Source organism: Myxocyprinus asiaticus, chromosome 1 (genome assembly GCF_019703515.2).
Source record: "Myxocyprinus asiaticus isolate MX2 ecotype Aquarium Trade chromosome 1, UBuf_Myxa_2, whole genome shotgun sequence".
In the NCBI taxonomy this organism is placed as follows: Eukaryota; Metazoa; Chordata; class Actinopteri; order Cypriniformes; family Catostomidae; genus Myxocyprinus; species Myxocyprinus asiaticus.
In genome coordinates, this window is record NC_059344.1 from 22,212,409 (window position 1) to 22,230,984 (window position 18,576).

Sequence of the window (18,576 nt, forward strand, 5' to 3'; positions counted from 1 at the left end):
ACTGCTAACTGCATATTACAAATCTCATTGCTCCCAAATGTCTTTAAAAGATTACACTTCAACTTGGAAATCCTTAAAATGACAACTGATTAAAATGTAATCGAGGACATAGTTTCTAACCATTTATTCACCTTAAATCAGAGAGACAGAACTGTTGTGTTGGTGGTGTGTCTCTTTCTGAGATCATGTCTAGATTCAATGATTTTTCCAATGTCAATGATTTCTTCAGTCCTCAAACCACTCCAGGATCTCTCCAGCCTCCAAAGGCCTTTTCCAGGTAGAGTGCCACAGCCAAGGTCAGATGATCTTGAAACTTTCCAGCGACCACCTGCACCCCCAAGGGCAATCGTTCCTTACTCAACCCCAATGGACACTGGGTCACTGGCAGTCCCAGGATGTTCAGGATTCCTAGGAATTTGTGGAGAAAAAAATGGTGGGTGTTGTTTTGTCTTTACTGTTAGTTGTCTTCTTTACTTTCATTATTTTACCCTTTTCAAAGAACTGGTCTGATTCTTTTTTTTTACCATGAAACATTTACTGTTGAGGCAGTCTGAATGACCCAAGGCTGCTATTAAGCTTTAAAGAATAGTTCTCTAGTTGTAATGCCTGAAAACTAAAATGTGGCTTAGTGGTTCAAGACCTGATCTAGTAACTGCAAATTGGTAGGGTCACAATAACCCCACGATAACCAGTAATATAATACTATACAGTATGTTACTGTAGATTAAAAATGTAAGATCAATGACATAATTTAAAGGGATAGTTCACCCAAAAATGTAAATTCTTTCATCGTTAACTCACCCTCATGCCATTTCTCCTGCTGAAAAGAAATTATGATTTTTAGAAGAATATCTCTGCTTTGTAGGGCCATACAATGCAAGTGAATGAGTGTCAAATTTTTAAAGCTCAAAAATGCACATAAACAGCATAAAAGTAATCCATATGACTCTAGTGTTTAAATCCATATCTTCTGAAGTGATATATGTTAGGTGTAGGTGAGAAACAGATCGATATTTAAGTCCTTTTATGCTAGAAATTCTTCTCCCTGCCCAGTGGGGGGTGATATGCACAAGGAATGTGAATCACCAAAAACACAAGAAGAATGAAAAAGTTAAAGTGGAGACTGACTGAGCAGAAAGGAGAATTAATAGTAAAAAAAAAAAAAAAAAAGACTTACATTTTGACCTGTTTCTCACCCACACCTATCATATCGCTTCTGAAGGCATTGATTTAACCACTGGAGTCTTATGGTTTACTTTTATGCTGATTTATGAGGTTTTTGGAGCTTAAAAATTTTGGCACCCACTCTTTTGCATTGTATGAACCTAAAGTTTGTGTTCAGCAGAATTAAAAAAGTCATACACATCTGGGATGGCATAAGGGTTAGTAAATGATGAAAGAATTTTAAATTTTGGGGTGAACTAACCCTTTAAGGGTTAGGATTGTCAAAAATTACTAACATCACTAAATTATTGTCAAGAATGTTTTTTTTTTTTTTTTTTTTTTTTAAACTTCCACACTACCATTTATGTTCAAATGGAAAAATGCATCTTGTCTCCAGGCCTGCTACAACATAAAAAGAAGGATGTAGTTTTAAGCAGTGGTTACCTGTGTAAGCAAAGTTAAAAGGAGCAAAGAGGGGATGATGGTGTTTAGAGGCGAGAAGAGGATGTGAGGGGTAAAGCAGCACTCCATCTGTCCTCAGCAGTTCCTCCATCTCTCTCTGTAGTTCCTCCTTCTGCTTTAAGATGAACTGAGAAGGCACAGAGCTGTGAATGCTCTCTGACAGAGCCAGACCTGAAATCAGCCATAAGAAAGCTACATGACACATGGAGCAGTGAGAGTCTCCTTCACCCATCCAAAGGTTGTTAGATTGAACCAAGGAAAACCAAAAATTGTCTTCTCACACTCACTAAAGAAAGCATCTGATTGTCTATGTACAAATTAGTTTTGAATTTTGAGGCAACCGAACAAGTCCTAATAATCCCGAAAAAAAATTGTGTGTAAAGTTACTGCATTACCAATAGCAGCCAGTGTGTGTTCAGATCTTCAAAAAGTACACTTTATAAGCTCCCACATGGGCCAAACAGAGCCTCCATCTGCCATCAGCTCAGCAAAAGGTTGTGGAGGCTGCAATGCACACACACACGATCCAAACTTACTCTTATTCTCTGGATGTGCAAAGTGCTTGCTGCTTTTGTTGTTAAAATCATGTACTCAAAAACAAAAAAAAAAGCTTAGTTTGAAAGCTACTGAGTTAACAATGACATCTATCGGCGTGGCCAAGACGTCTTGAGATTCTAGTCTTGATTTAATTGCTTATTGTGTTCAGAGTTACTACACACCTTGCCATCTCTACCAGGAAGAGCCATGAATGTGTCCCAGATCTGAAAAGAGTATTTGAGCTGAGGAAATCTAACTTCCTTTACCGTTACTCCCAGATCAGCCTCTAAACGTGCAACCACCTGTCAAACAACCGTAACAAATTATAGTAATCTTTTATTTCACTTAAGTACTTGTTTCATGTTGGCAAATCTGTCAAAACTTTTCAAATAAGGTTTTCATCAGTACTTTTACATTTATAGTATTTACGTTTGAACATTTGTCAATGCTATAATATTTTCCCCAAAAAATGTAAACACTGTGGCTCTGTGGCACCATCAGAACATTGCACTGTTTGAGCAACCAACCCCCCCCCCCCCCCCCAAAAAAATTCTGACACCCCCTTCCCAGTCCAGTGAAGAGACAACCACTTTCCCACCCTAAAGATCACATCTTGGTACCCTTAGTACTGCCGACCTGCCAGAAGTGCCAACATTGGCTCAACCAATGGCATGAGTTTTATTTTTCCCTCCAAAGGCAGCCAGGGGGAGTGTAAAACTCTATACTTTAGTTGTTTACAGTTGTATTTACAGGATGAGTTAATTGTAGTTGTTTTGATATGATTCTCACCCTCTTTTGAACTTCAATGAGCTGTTTGTCTACTGGCGATGTCAAAGGAGATCTGCCATCATCTACTATGGTGAAGAAACGCAATTTTTTTCAGATCCACCTTTTTTGAGAGGGAGAGCCTGGAAAAATATATATTTGGAATATATATTTCCACATCTACAAGTCTGATTTATATCTTTGCGTGTGAGATGTACTTGTCTGCATTGTGTCCAGCCATTATCCTCAGAAAAGGGAGAAGATCTTCAGCCTAGCGGCACACTGGACCAGTGCACAGGTAGTCTTCTTGGAGACCAGAACATGGGGGAAACTGACCGTCATTTGATACCACACCTAAAATAGAATAAAACTGAGTCCCTTTATCTCTCTGACAGAAGCACATACACTTTCCCTATTAACTGAAATATGGATGTGTTTTTCTGATTGTCTTTTTTGCAGGACACAGACCTGGTGTGGTTTTGTGTCCAAATATCCCATTGAAAAAACATGGCATACGGATACTTCCTCCGATATCAGAGCCGATGCCTATCACAGATGCACCACTGCCTATGATACTACCCTCTCCACCTACAGGAAAGAAGATATAGGTGTTTATTGTAATCATATAGCTTACACTTTACTGCCATCTTATTGAGATGTTATAGTCAACTGAAAGTCAAAATAATGGAATTAATATTGTGATATTTAAATGTAATTTCTGTACTGCCTTAAAGTTTGTTTACATTTACAGTATATATAATGGATGAACACCACTTAATGGAAGACCTGAACTTCCTCTCAATGTCATAGGGGTGGTTGGTAATGCCATAAAGGTGGTTGCTGGACTCCATCCACATGCAAAGCTCACTGGTGTTGGTGACACCTAGCGGAATTGCTCCAGCTCTCTTCAACAGGGCCACAGTAGGAGCATCCACACTCGCAAGTGATTCAGCCCGGGATATCAGCCCGGTGGAGTTGGGCATACCTGTGGGAGCAGGTGAAAAAGAGCACATAACAGATCCACTAATGGATAATCTCTAATACCCATTTTATTTCTAAAGTGAAGCTTGTCTCTGTGACTGAACAATAGAAAAATTAAGCACAACTGGTTTGACGTCATCCCAATTGGATCTTAAAGCAAAGGTCACTTGTGTTAGATGTTAAAGTCCATACAAAAGAACAACATTTTAGGCAGTATTTGTATAGGGCCTATAATAGGCTTGGGTGAGTAGTGTGCATGGCTGAGATGAAGGGAGATAAAGTCACAGAGCATGGTCAAGAGAGCATTATGGGTAGTGTACCTTGGAGAGCAAAGGCCTCTTTGACAGATAATGGAACACCCAGCAGAGGAAATCGATCCCTCAGAACTTCTGCCCCATTCTCCTCTATTAGTTTATCTGCATGAGCAGCCTCCAAAAGGGCAGATGCGAACCTAAAAGAGTGGACAATGTACGGGTGTCTCTTCATCTATGGGCGAGTTTAGCCCTGTGTGGACATCTAGAAAGTAAACTCTCTGAGAGAGAAAAAAAACACTCTTCACACTCTCACTTTTTTATTTAATTTGTCTACCAACACTGTCCAACAATATATGTTTCACAGGAGAATTTGGTGCCTTTTTTTTTTTTTTTTTTGTTTTGTTTGTTTTTGAAAATTACTAGGATGGTGTAATTTCCAGAACATTTAAAATATGTGTTGTGTTTAATACAATTACAGTATGTGGTGGAAATGATATATTTATTGTTTTTGGAATAAAAATGGCTGACTGCTTTGTCTATCTCAGGCTAATTTCATAGCTATCATTTTATGTATCTTAAATACATACAAATAATAATAATTAAAAAAAAGATTGTTTATATCACACCTTATTCAGATTATCATAGTTTTAGACATGTAATAACGTTTTGTTACTTTGATTCATAGTTTAATATTAAAAGTCTGTGTCTGAGACAAAACTAAAACAATAACATTTCTACAGAAATGCTATTTGAAAGTACCAAAAATTTGCTAAAAAGTTTTCAAGTCAGTTTTAATGTGACCTTCATATCACAAACAGAAAAAAAAGTTGAAATCAACTCCTGGGACATAAGACTGCCTAAAGTTGGAGAAACACCCTAATGTGTGCAGTGATATTGGTGTACAATAGGGAGATGTCCTGTTTAAACATGTATAAATATTGTTAATAGCTCAATAAAGTGACGGGCTCACCTGTCTTTGACCATAGCATTGAGCAGTGGGTTTACTTCCTGTATCCTGTCAATGTAGGCCTGGACAACATCCACACTAGTAACCTATATTTACAGTTTAAAAAGGTAATGTTTTTTTACAATAAGGTTCTATTCGTTAATGTTAGTAAATGCATTCATGAACTAACAATCAACAATAATTTTTGACATTTATTAGTCTTAATGTTAATTTATAAATATAGTACTGTTCATTTTTAGTTCATGTTAGTACAAACTGCAAACCAATGTTAACTTTGAAAATATACCAGTTTATGTAGAAATTAGCATTTACTATAGATTAACAGATGCTGTAGAAGTATTGTTCATTTCTAGTTTAACAATTGCGTTAAATGTTAATAAGTACAACTATAGCATATAACGCAGAAAGGCAGGAAGTAAAACATTCATCCCCTTCTATACCCTTAAGGATTGTATTTTTTTACTCCATATACAGGAGCTTATGCCCATTAGATAAATAAGTAATGTCCATTGCTCATGTTCCAGAAGAATATAAACTACACTGAAATGTTAGTAAACGTCAAAACTAAAAACTGTGTGGAGGATTTCATTACAGCTGTACAAGCATACAGAAGCATAAAACTGTTCCCAATGTCAGTAGGATTTTGTCATTCTACAGTGGGAGGTAAAGGTCACTTAAAGCCTACTAGCTCAAATCAATATTTTCTTAGAATCCATTTGAAGGTCGCAAAAAGTCAACTTTTGTTTTTACTTCAGAGCCCTTTGTAACACTCGTCCAAGATCACTTGAGCCTAGACTACAAATATATATTCTGCTACACAAGTATGTCTACTATATCCAGCATTACACTGACTTAATGCAATAAAACCTGCTTCCTTAAATGTATCTAATACAATCACTGTTACAATAGACAAACTGCATTTTGCAAAAGGCTATTGGTTGTTTACCTGTAAACAGTCATTCTTTTAGTGCACAGACTGCACACTGCTATTGTTGCCTGACACTGTTTTGTATGGGAGGACTTTCAGGACTATTTTCAAAACAAATTGTATTTGCAATTGTGTTTTCTATTTGTGGACACATCAATTGTGACATAATCCAAATGCAAAAGTCTGCCAAATTTCAAATGGAAAAGCAAAGTCCATTTGCAATTGCATTTCCTATGTCTTACATGACATGAGTCGCATACAATAATTTGTTAGACTTTGAATTATAATTCTGTCTTTAGTCACTATAAACAGCCATTGTATGACATCACTGAGCAGTTTTTTTTTTCTTCACAATTTCTCCTTTTGTGTTAAGCATATAAGTTATAACAACACAAGTGAGTAAACAATGATTGAATTGTAATTTTTAGGTGAACTAATCCTTTTAGAACCAAGGGAATGTAAACTTTTGAACCGGATCATTTGTTTAAATTCAGTTACTATTTTGTCTTGTGGGATATACAGTATGTATCTGGCCCAAAAGTTGTTGAGGTGGGGGTTTTGGGGGGTGTCGCTGTCCTTTTCTGCATATCGCGGCGCCGTTTTGTGGCCCGTTCTGCGTAACGCGGTGGCCGTTTGGGAAAAGTCTGGTTCTCCAGTTGGCCAGTCCGCCTATTATTTCTTTAGATAGCGATCATTTTAGATAAAACTAAATTAAATATTGTGTATAAATGATGCTGCATCTACGCCCCTATGTCAGTGTAAGTCCAAGACAACATTTTAAAAACGTAAAAAAAAACCAACCAATCATTCATTTTCATAGCGGCAACCCCCTTACCAACGCCCATACATTGAAAAGATATTATGTATTATTTTCAAATGCATGCATAGATAGTGTCTGGCAGATAGCATCTTTGACAGAAATAATGCCACTTTAAAGCTCAAACCTCTCTTTTACGGATCTTCTGAGCCAGTTGCACTGCAGACAGTGTAAGCAGTGGGTTTCTGATTGGAGGGACATGTTTAGGTCCGCTCGAGCTCCCGGGTGAGATCAGCCTAAAAAGAGCCAAGAGCAGCCCAGGCACGAGGACCATGAGCCAGTGCTGAAAGTGCTCTCCGACTGTCCAAGCCATTGTGACGTGCTGAGAGAGCAGTGTATACACACACATCATCATCATTATCATCATCACCCCTCACAGATACACCTGCGGACACTGAACCTTTGAACCTCAGTTATTACAACACCATGGAGTCACTATACATGGTTCATTTATGAACAAGGAAGTGTATACACTCCGGTGTTCAACACTTTTATTACTATGCCCCTCATAAACTGATAAACTGTAAGTTAAGATCAAATGTCAAGGCTCAGTTTTTTTCTTTTTTTTTTTTTTGAAGTTATGACGTACTTTGGTGAATAAGTTTCAATATACAGTGTTGGCTATTTTCTCTCTCTCTCTCCACCTTCACAGATCAATATTAGGTTAACTACAGTGCTATGACTTGTTTTATTTCTGTAACTAAGTATTACATTTCCACAATTAATTCAGTCTGAATCACTCAATGTACAGATTCAATTTAAATGTTGATACTTTCAGCTTTAAGTTTGCCTATTTTTTTTTCTTTTGTTTTTTTTTTAGACAATACATCAAGATGCTGATTGCTCAGCAATGCAAAGCGCCTCTGATTCTGCACAGCATTTACATACAACCAAAGCTTAAAGCCTTACCATAACTGAAACTTTATCACTAATGCTGCTTTGTAAACACTTGCTGAGTTCGGAATGGCATATTACCCATACTACTCACCATATGTGTCTAGAAATAGTATGAATAGTATGGTAGTATGCCATTTCGAACTCAACCACTGACATTTCCTTTAGGATATGCAAATCGAGTTATTCTTGTTAATTGGCCTTGTGCCACAAGATGGCAGCATAAAGTAATACATCCCCAATGAAAGCTGCACAAAGGTGCAGAGATATGTAGCACAATGCTATTTCTGGCACAACTGACCTCTTCATTCATTAATTAGCATAACTGGACGTAGAGAAGGACCATGTTAATACAAATAATTGTAATTTTATCACCACACAGAATGAAATTCTTATGTATTAACATATTGAGCACTGTACGCATGACTGCTGCTCTATAAACTGACCAGTGACCAATAAGGTTTTTCCTCGCCGACCGTATGCATGTAATATCTAAAGTCTTGCCTGTTTAAAAAGACCAGTTTAACACAAGGCATAAAAAAAGCACTTTGTCTCCCATCAGTAAAGTTGGAAACTGGTCCTTCATCAGTCTGACATGAACCAATTGTTAAAGTCCTTCTCTACATGTCAAAGTGAAAATTGTTGAAGCTTTTTGGTTTACATGTGTATAATTACAGCATTAAAGTAAATATTAATTTTTTTTATATCTGGATTGATGACATTGCTTGTAAACTAAATTGCTTGCAAATTAAAACATAATTCTTAAAAACATTCAAACATCCTTGAATGTCCTTGAGTGGCCCAGCCAGAGCCCAGACTTGAACCCAATCAAACATCTCTTGTTATTTTGTGACCATGATGTACAATATAGATGCATTTTATTTCTAAAGAAAAGGAAAAAAAGATTTTATTTAATGTTGCACACTAGAGAAATCATAGAAATAATCTTGCTAATTGGTCCTGTGCCACTAGATGGCTGCATAAAGTTGAAAAAAAGCCAGGTAAATACAGTGCATTCAGATAGTATTCATTTTTTTCACATTTTGTTCTGTTGCAGCCTTGTGCTAAAATGCTTTAAATTATTTTGTCACATCAATCTATACTCAATACCCCATAATGACAAGGCAATAACCAGATTTTTGATAACTTTGCAAATTTATTAAAAAGAAAAAAATTAAATATCACACTGACATAAGTATTCAGACCCTTAACTCAATACTTAGTTGAAGCATCTTTGGCAGCGATTTCAGCCTCAAGTCTTTTTGGGTATGATGCGACAAGCTTTGCACACCTGGATTTGGGGATTTCTGCTATTCTTCTCTGTAGATCCTCTCAAGCTCTGTCAGGTTGGATGGGGACCGTCGGTGGACAGCCATTTCAGGTCTCTCCAGAGATGTTCGATTGGGCTCAAGTCCGGGCTCTAGCTGGGCCACTCAAGGACATTCACAGAGTTGTTCCTAAGCCACTCTTGCGTTGTCTTGACTGTGTGCTTAGGGTCATTGTCTTGTTGGAAGGTGAACCTTCAGCCCAGTCTGAGGTCCTGAGCACTCTGGACCAGGTTTTCATTAAGGATATCTCTGTATTTTGCTGCGTTTAGCTTTCCTTCAACCCTGACCAGTCCCCCAGTCCCTGCCAGTGAAAAACACCCCCACAGCATGATGCGATCACCACCATGCTTCACCGTTGAGATGATATTGCGCAGGTGATTAGCAGTGCCTGGTTTCCTCCAGACATGACGCTTGGAATTGAGGCCAAAAAGTTCAATCTTCATTTCATCAGACCAGAGAATCTTGTTTCTCACAGTCTGAGAGTCCTTCAGGTGCTTTTTTGTGTCTTGCACTGAGGAGAGGCTTCCATCTGGCCACTCTGCCATAAACCCCAGATCGGTGGAGTGTTGCAGTGATGGTAGTACTTCTGAAAGTTTCACCCATCTCCACACATGATCTCTGGAGTTCAACCAGAGTGACAATCAGGTTCTTGGTCACCTCTCTTACCAAGGCCATTCTCCCCCGATTGCTCAGTTTGGCCGGGCGGCCAGCTCAAGGAAGAGTCCTGGTTGTTCCAAACTGCTTCCATTTAAGAATTATGGAGGCCACTGTGCTCTTGGGAACCTTTAATGCAGCCAAAACAAATTTGTAGCCTTCCCCAGATCTGTGCCTCGACACAATCCTGTCTCTGAGCTCTGCAGGCAGTTCCTTTGACCTCATGGCTTGGTTTTTGCTCTGATATGCATTTTCAGCTGTGAGACCTTATATAGACAGGTATGTGGCTTTCCAAATCATGTCAAATCAATTGAATTTGCCACAGGTGGCCTCCAATCAAAGTGCAGAAACATCTCAAAGATGATCCAGAGAAATGGGATGCACCTGAGCTAAATTTCAAGCAACATAGCAAAGGGTCTCAATACTTATGTCAATGTGATATTTCCAGTTTTTTCTTTTTAATAAATTTGCAAAGTTATCAAAAATCTGTTTTTTGCTTTGTCATTATGGGGTATCGAGTGTAGATTGATGTGAAAATAATAATAATGATAATAATTTAAAGCATTTTAGCATAAGGTTTCAACATAATTCAACAAAAAATGAAGGGGTCTGAATACTTTATGAATGCACTGTAAATGGCATAAAACTGCCTAGACACTTTTGGCGTGATGTGCTAGTTCTCGGAGATGTGTAATAATTTGAACCTTTTCAGTCTTTCGTTTGGATCCTTTATCCCATCATATTTTCCTTACCCAGTGGATCTATATGAAGTTCTGTAACATTTTAAAGATCACAGGCCTAACAGAAGCCTCACTGTGTCCCATGAGGTCAGCAGGTCAATTGGGACAGAAAGTTTTTAGGTGCTTCGTGACCCCCTTCATAATGCATGTGCACAAACATACACACACAGAATGTACAATCTCTCATGCAATTCTACACCTTATTAACAGCAATAGGAGCATATATTGTAAATCTCTGTAAACTCAAGCATGACTCATCAATTCAAGAAACCTGATGTATGCTTTATTTACCATGTGATATTTTCTATTCTTGCACCATGCAATTCATCAGTTGTTTGAGTCTAAATGTCAAACTGCTTTACCAGGGTCTACAAATTATTAGGTAACTACAGCAATGGCGTAAATTCCGTTTTTAATTTTGCCATAAAATTATTTCATGAATAATATATATATATATATAATATTATTATTATTATTATTATAACTCGGCAAAAAAAGAAACGTCCCTTTTTCAGGACACTGTATTTTAAAGATAAATTTGCACAAATCCAAATAACTTAACAGATCTTTATTTTAAAGGGTTTAAATAATGTTTTCCATGCTTGTTTATGGTTAATTGAACAATTAATGAACATGCACCTGTGGAACGGTCATTAAGACACTAACAGCTTACAGACGGTAGGCAATTAAGGTCACAGTTATAAAAACTTAGGACACTAAAGAGACCTTTCTACTGACTCTGAAAAACACCAAAAGAAAGATGCACAGGGTCCTTGCTCATCTGCGTGAACGTGCCTCAAGCATGCTGCACGGAGGCACGAAGACTGCAGATGTGGCCAGGGCAATAAATTGCAATGTCCATACTGTGATACGCGCTACAGGGAGACAGGAAGGACAGCTGATCGACCTCGCAGTGGCAGACCATGTGTAACAACACCTGCACAGGATCGGTACATCCGAATATCACACCTGCGGGACAGGGACAGGATGGCAACAACAACTGCCCGAGTTACACCAGGAATGCACAATCCCTCCACCAGTGCTCAGACTGTCAGCAATAGGCTGAGAGAGGCTGGACTGAGGGCTTGTAGGCCTGTTGTAAGGCAGGTCTTTACCAGACATCACCAACAACAACATCGCCTATGGGCACAAACCCACCTTCGCTGGACCAGACAGGACTGGAAAAAAGTGCTCTTCACTGACGAGTCGCGGTTTTGTCTCACCAAGGGTGATGGTCGGACTCGCGTTTATCGTCGAAGGAATGAGCGTTACACTGAGGCCTGTACTCTGGAGTGGGATGGATTTGGAGGTGGAGGGTCCGTCATGGTCTGGGGCGGTGTGTCACAGCATCATCGGACTGAGCTTGTTGTCATGGCAGGCAATCTCAACGCTGCGTATTACAGGGAAGACATCCTCCTCCCTCATGTGGTACCCTTCCTGCAGGCTCATCCTGACATGACCCTCCAGCATGACAATGCCACCAGCCATACTGCTCATTCTGTGTGTGATTTCCTGCAAGACAGGAATGTCAGTGTTCTGCCATGGCCAGCGAAGATCCTGGATCTCAAGTTCCCCCAGGAACTTGCAAGTGCCTTGGTGGAAGAGTGGGGTAACATCTCACAGCAAGAACTGGCAAATCTGGTGCAGTCCATGAGGAGGAGATGCACTGCAGTACTTAATGCAGCTGGTGGCCACACCATTTTAAGACAAATGTTTTGTGAAAAATATAATGTGCTTAAGACTTTTGAAAAGTACTGTGTGTGTGTGTGTGTGTGTGTGTGTGTGTGTGTGTGTGTGTGATTGATTGATATATATATATATATATATATTAGACTATACTTGTGAGACCCAACCTGGACCTCACTAGTCACTGATTTGCAGTGTTGGATACGTTACGCACAAAAAAACATCCATTACTACTACAAATTACTTCTCTAAATTGTAATTAGATTACACTACTCATTACTTCATGGGAAAAGTAATCACATTACTAATTACTTTTGTTACTTTTAAAAAACACTTTTCACAGAAATGTTTTTGTTTCCACTCAGCAAATTCAAAATAATATCTATATTTTCTCCTTGTTCATTGTCACCTGCAAGTCATACACGGCACCACACACACTTCTGCCTTAAAATGATTCGGAAGTGACTCTTCAGCTGTCACAGAAAGGCAAACATATATAACATTAAAAACATAAATGTTACCTAACTGATATAGTGAAAACTCTATACAACCGACTTGTAAGCCATCTGAAGCTTACTAGTAAAAATGGCTCGTAAATCAGACACATCATGTTTAGCTTTACATCTGATGTGTAGTTTTGTGTGAGTGTAAGTTGTTTAGGGGATGGAAAATATCATTAGCTCATAAATAACTCAACAGTGAATGCCTTGTTCAATAATTCATACATCATAGATTTGATAGCATGGTGTTATCCTCCTATAACATTTCTCACAACACTGCAGGCCGGTTAGTCGTGAATTTACGTGCCAAAATCTATAGAATCAATAATGTCCTGCTCATGCTCGAAACAGAAACAGAGTATGCTCTTGAATGTTGCGCTGAAACGTTACAGTCTAATGTTAGGCTTGTGGTGCTGTGGTGCGAGGTTGCACGTTACTGTTAACTAATTTTAGGCCTAATATTGAGATGTTCTCGCCTGGCTTTTTTGCGTCAGGAGTTATCAATGTCTCGCAAAGTAAACACGTGCGAATGCAAACTGTCCATCTTCGGGCACGCGCTTCGCCTGACCCTTCTATCAAACCCTTTGAAGTCACAGAAATACACGTGAGCGCGCGCCCCTGCAGGTGAGCTGCTGCTGCTGGACACGCCCAGGTGACTCGCTTCCAATAAGAACTCAAATTCACTTTGAACACATTTCCTGCGAGTGCACACACAGATGCAAATCGGGGCTTCCCGTTTACTCGTTTATATATGAAACATGAGTGAAACCGACGCATCCGATAATTTCAGGATATTTACAAGCTGGCAATAAGTGGATGGTGGTGAAGCGAAGACTTCTTAAATTGATACCTGTAGAGCAGCTCGTCGCAGGTAATCTGGGGGACTGTCGACGCTGCATTACGATGAACGGAACAGTCACAAAATCGTGATAATAATTCTGCCAAGGTTGCTTCGGAGGGTAAAAGACGCTATACAAACTGTTTAAAACGCATGAAGGGGTTTGGGAGACGTCACAACAGCTCGGATCGCCTCACTTCTCTATGTATAATTTATTACCTACAGTCCGACTGTAGCGGAAGATGCCGCTCTCCGTTTAACTCTATCATTTACAGCAGACCAACTTCACCAAAACATGCATCACGAGACTCGCTCTTGCAAATGCACGGCAGGCAGATAGTAGGCTAATCGGGAGATTTAAATGTATGTGTAATGTACATCGAATGAGGCGAGACATCAGTGTGGAGTAAGCGGCGCACGAGACCTGAAGATCGGTGCAACATCGGCGAGACGGTGTTTGCAGCACGCGCAAGCCGCATTCGGTACAAGACGGAGTTCAGTAAACTACGCTTGACGGGCGCCGGACTCTCTACTGGGACTGTGCACAGCCTTTCTTAACTAAATATCGAGGCGGACCGCTCTTTTTTTCTTGTCAAACAATTACAGGGACCTTGAAACTGTATGTCAGTGTCGCACCAGTGTAAGAGATATGTAAACGCTCGTGCTGGAATTTAAAGTGCGCGAGATCATGTCATCTGGGACCAGCGTTATGGACCACGATGACCTGGAACTGGAGGCTTCGGATTCCACCGCGCACAGCATTCACGGGGCACACCGGCCCAGGCCCTCCTCTTACCGGGCGCTGCGCAGCGCCGTGTCCAGCCTGGCACGAATAGATGACTTTATCTGCGAGAAGATCGGCTCAGGTTTCTTTTCGGAGGTGTTCAAGGTAGATATGTCCTTTATGTGTCACTGGTAGATTTACACATTTCTGTTGCTGCATTTTCCAGCACAATATTTGTTTAAAGGTGCACTAATATATGCATCATTATGTGACTTCCATGACTTTGGACAAGTGGACAACTAACCATACTTTTTCACGTATGTTTGTGCTGTCATAACATGCCTCCAAGTGTTGCAGCCCTTTAAAGGTCTTTTATGATCCATTACACACTCAAAATGATTGATCAGACAGAGAGAACTGCCTTATGAGTCACTTTGCAAAATAAGAATGGTAACCCAAGCAGAAGGGTCGTGACCTGTGTACAGTAGGTCTTAGTTGGTATGAAAGTGGATACCTGTTGACAAGGCACGCAGGTGTGCTGGAAACCCTTCTCTGGTGTTTGTGAGTGTGCATGTGAGACTAAGAGAGACTTTTAAAGTTCACCCTGTCACCCAGTTTACTGACCACACACCAAATATGGTCAGAACTTCCTACCAGTTATTGCTGCATTCTAGAATGTCACTGCTGATATGGTCAATATATATGCAAATATGCTGTAGCTGCTATTTGTTTCTGTCTGGAGTGAAAGTGTTATGGTATATGTAAATATGACTTTTATTATTGTGACATTAAATGCTGTGCAGCCTCATTGAATAGATCAGCATAAAAAATAACATTTATTTTCATTTGTTTTGAATTTAATCTCGAGTTAGATTATTTTCCTCTCTAGTTGCATCAATGGCCTACAACAATACTGTTGAGCAGTCTCGCAGTATCTGTACCCGTTGTGACAGATCCTTCGGGATCTTCCTCTTTTTATTTTTAGAGTCTGCAGTCTGTAGCAATAGTAAGGAGTTTTGCTCTTGACTGAAATCTGTTTCTGTTCATTCTCTTGTAATTGTTTTTGTTCCATCTCAAGGATGTCTGCTGGGTTGGTCAGACAAAACCTCAAGGCATGTCTTCATCTGTTCAACTAACGACTTTGTTGATATTTCATCAGTTCTGCAGAGGAAAAAGCAATTGTTCAGCTGTTACGTTCTTCCTCCTAACTACTGCAGTTCTCCATTTTTTTTTCTGCCTACTTTTATAAAATCAGACTGATGAAAGACGAAGGAATGTTGGTTTGATACCCAGGTTCATTGTGGGATCAGCAGACTGTCTTCCTTTCAAGTTGTGCCAAGACAAAAGTAGCTGTTTAGGTGAGATTTCTGAACAAGATGCTGATTGATCAGGACAGCCAGAATTCAGAGTCATGGAGCATGTTTTTTTCTGTTGTAGCACTTGGGCTGTGTATTGATACAGATTTCCCATTTCGATTCATTTTTCTCAAGCTTTCGATTCCAATTTTGAAACAATATCGATTCATATGGTTTATTTCAGTTATAATGTCCATTTTGATTACAAAAAAATTCTCTCCCAGATATTGCTATTCATTAAACTGGGGAGTTTCTAACTTGGTACATAATTACTAAAATATTATTTTCACTAATGATATTTTATTAGTTTTTCTAGAGCTGCCCCCTAATAGTCGACCAAATTTTAATTAGTCAGTTGGTCGCAGAAAAAAAAAAACTCTACAGGAAGTGGTGAAGTCACGCAGTCTGTGGCGGACAGATAGTTAACACGGCTGGTCCATGTGGTAATTATGTCGGGCAGGAAATCCAAACATTTGCCTATCATTCACTGACCTCAAACATGGCTTATCATTTGAAACATGTAAGTAGTAGCCTAACGTTAGCCACTTTACATGGCCGCTCACTCTAACGTTAACCTAGATAAATGCGCGCTGTTATTAGGCGCATATCCAAGTGTTCGTGTGGAGTGTGGAAGCTAAATTAGTACTGCGCTTGTTGCGTGACATGTTTAACTTAACATGCATTTCTCTATTGGTGCATCCACTGTGCTGCGGAGATGACGAGTCAGCATCGTCAGCTTCATCTTTGCAGCCGACACTGACTCAGAAAACACTAGATTATTAATAAATTATTAAAATGTTCAGACAGTCTTCTTTCTGTTTTTTCTGACACATTCATAATCATTACTTTTGCTGGAGCACTGCGGCAAGCTTTATGCATGCTTAATTTATATTTTAAAGGCTCATTATTGCGGTTTAGTTGTTCTCTGTAATGTAGAACAGTGTTAGCAATGTTACATATACTTTCTCAGTCCTGGAACTCAAACCATTTTCCAGTATATATTTAAGTAATTTAATATCATAAACGTGTGACTAGTTGACTAATGGCTTAAATGAACGACTACTAGTTGACTAGAAAAATCTTTGGTCGGGGGCAGCCCTAAGTTTTTCATCAGTTTTGTTCACATTTAAAATGAATTGAATGTGTTAAAAACGGTACTGTCTCTTTAACAAAACCGGCATTTCAGTAAAGAGCGTCTGTAGATGTGCGTATGTTGACGAGAGAGATTAGAATGGCTTTACCTCATCCGTGCTATGCGTGATTGGAATTAAATATTTATTTTAACAACTGACTGTAAAGAACAGAAAGGGTATTAAAAGAAACATTATTCAATGACAAATTTGCGTGGATCTCATCTTTGGACTCACTGAACAAGTTAAACTAAACCTTTACTATCAACACTCGGTGAAAAAATCTTGCTGCTGTATTCTTCACTACTATACTACACAATTACTGGTGATAGAAATCTGAACATTTACAAGCCAGTGGCTAATCATAGATATTTTAATCGATAGCGCGAAATTTGGTTGGAAATGTGAGCGAGTTTCTCTCATTGTTGTAGAGGGTTGTGCATACCATAAAAGATCTGTCATGAATCGATATCAAGATCATTGAAATGAAGATCGCAATGCAACGAAAAAACAATATTGAACCAGTTTACACTTGGTATTAAGATGCATCTCGGATGATCCAATCACATTTGGTCAGTTGAGACACATGGCTGTTTACATCTGGTCACTTAAACATGTATCCTGTGACCACTTGTGTTCAGATTTGGAGGGGAGGGTCTCTGATTTCATTGTGACATACATCAGTCACTCTGTCAGTGTGCTACTGCATGATAATAAACCACAAAAAAGCACTGTTTCTCCCAGATGCATCTGAAATTTGATCTAAGCACAAACAATACATTTCGAGCAGAATTATCCATAATTTTACTGGACTACCTGTTTTAAAGGAGCTTCAGATGTGTGTGCTTCTCATGAAGTTCTTGTGCTTTTTATTTATCCGCTTTTTTACGTTTTCTGATCAGATGGTTATTTCCTTTTAAACCACTTGTAACCAGCAAAGTTTTAACTCTCTCATTTTAGAGCAGCGGTAGGTTGACAGGTAAGGGGAGGCACTTCACTGCTGTCTGGGATGCATACGGGATGAATTAGTGGTAATTACACCTCAAATTTGATGTGGTCAAATGCATTTTTGACCTCCTTATGTGGTTTTTGTGATCCGATCACAAAACGTTTTAGACCTGTATTTAGCGCTGACCACATGTGATTGGATCACCAAATATGCATCTTAATACCAGATGTAAATGGAGTCATTTTTACCCAGTCCTAAGTAGCACCACTGTGTGGAAGAAATGTGAATGAATCCCAAGTATATATACGGGGTATATATAATGGCCCTAAAAGTGTTTGTATGGTTAAGGCACACAAAAAAATGTATGAATGTCATTGCATTACACAACTAAAAGATTAAACCAAATTTATATTTTTTAAAGATGGCACAAGTGAAATATTCAATAAAAAATTGTTAGATTTAAAATGTAAAAATTACATTTACATATGTAGTTGGCAAACGTTTTTATTCAAGCAACTGACAATTCAGTCAAGGCATACATTTTATCAGTATGTATTTTCCCTGGGAAATGATGTTGATTGTAACATGGTCGACCAGCTAAACAACAGAATAAGTTAGATGGATAGACAGGTAGAAAAGACAGACAAAGAAAGATAGATTAATTCATTCATTCAGCATCATTTGTTTACAGATACAACCTCTAAAATTCTTAGTGTAACTTTAGTGTCAGCCTTGTCTGAATAGCTAGTGTCTTCTCACTTGCACGGGGAAACTTTGAGTTTAACGTAATAGAGAAAAATGTTCTATTTTCATCTCTTCTCTTCTACTCTGATCAATTTATGCTGGAGAGAGATCGTATAGACCATTTCAAGGACCTAAACATTAAAAAAACGGAATTAGAAT

At 38.9% G+C, this 18,576-nt stretch overlaps 2 protein-coding genes across 2 annotated transcripts in view; one reads left to right on the top strand and one right to left on the bottom strand.

The window, feature by feature from the left end:
* Positions 1-109: 109 nt before the first annotated feature.
* Positions 110-7,237, bottom strand: faah2b (fatty acid amide hydrolase 2b). The gene is given in 13 exon segments (XM_051690840.1): positions 110-408; positions 1,609-1,797; positions 2,022-2,130; positions 2,346-2,465; positions 2,953-3,042; positions 3,044-3,071; positions 3,147-3,282; positions 3,397-3,516; positions 3,715-3,725; positions 3,727-3,913; positions 4,230-4,360; positions 5,134-5,216; positions 7,003-7,237. Coding segments are annotated over 13 exon segments (1,611 nt in total). The 5' UTR covers positions 7,234-7,237; the 3' UTR covers positions 110-232.
* Positions 7,238-13,375: 6,138 nt separating this feature from the next.
* LOC127448573 (dual specificity testis-specific protein kinase 2-like) overlaps positions 13,376-18,576 on the top strand; it is a 43,971-nt gene continuing 38,770 nt past the window's right edge. The window contains exon 1 of the mRNA XM_051711252.1: positions 13,376-14,404. Within this exon, the coding sequence (XP_051567212.1) occupies positions 14,204-14,404 (201 nt within the window). The 5' untranslated portion in view covers positions 13,376-14,203. The remainder of the gene's footprint in view (positions 14,405-18,576) is intronic.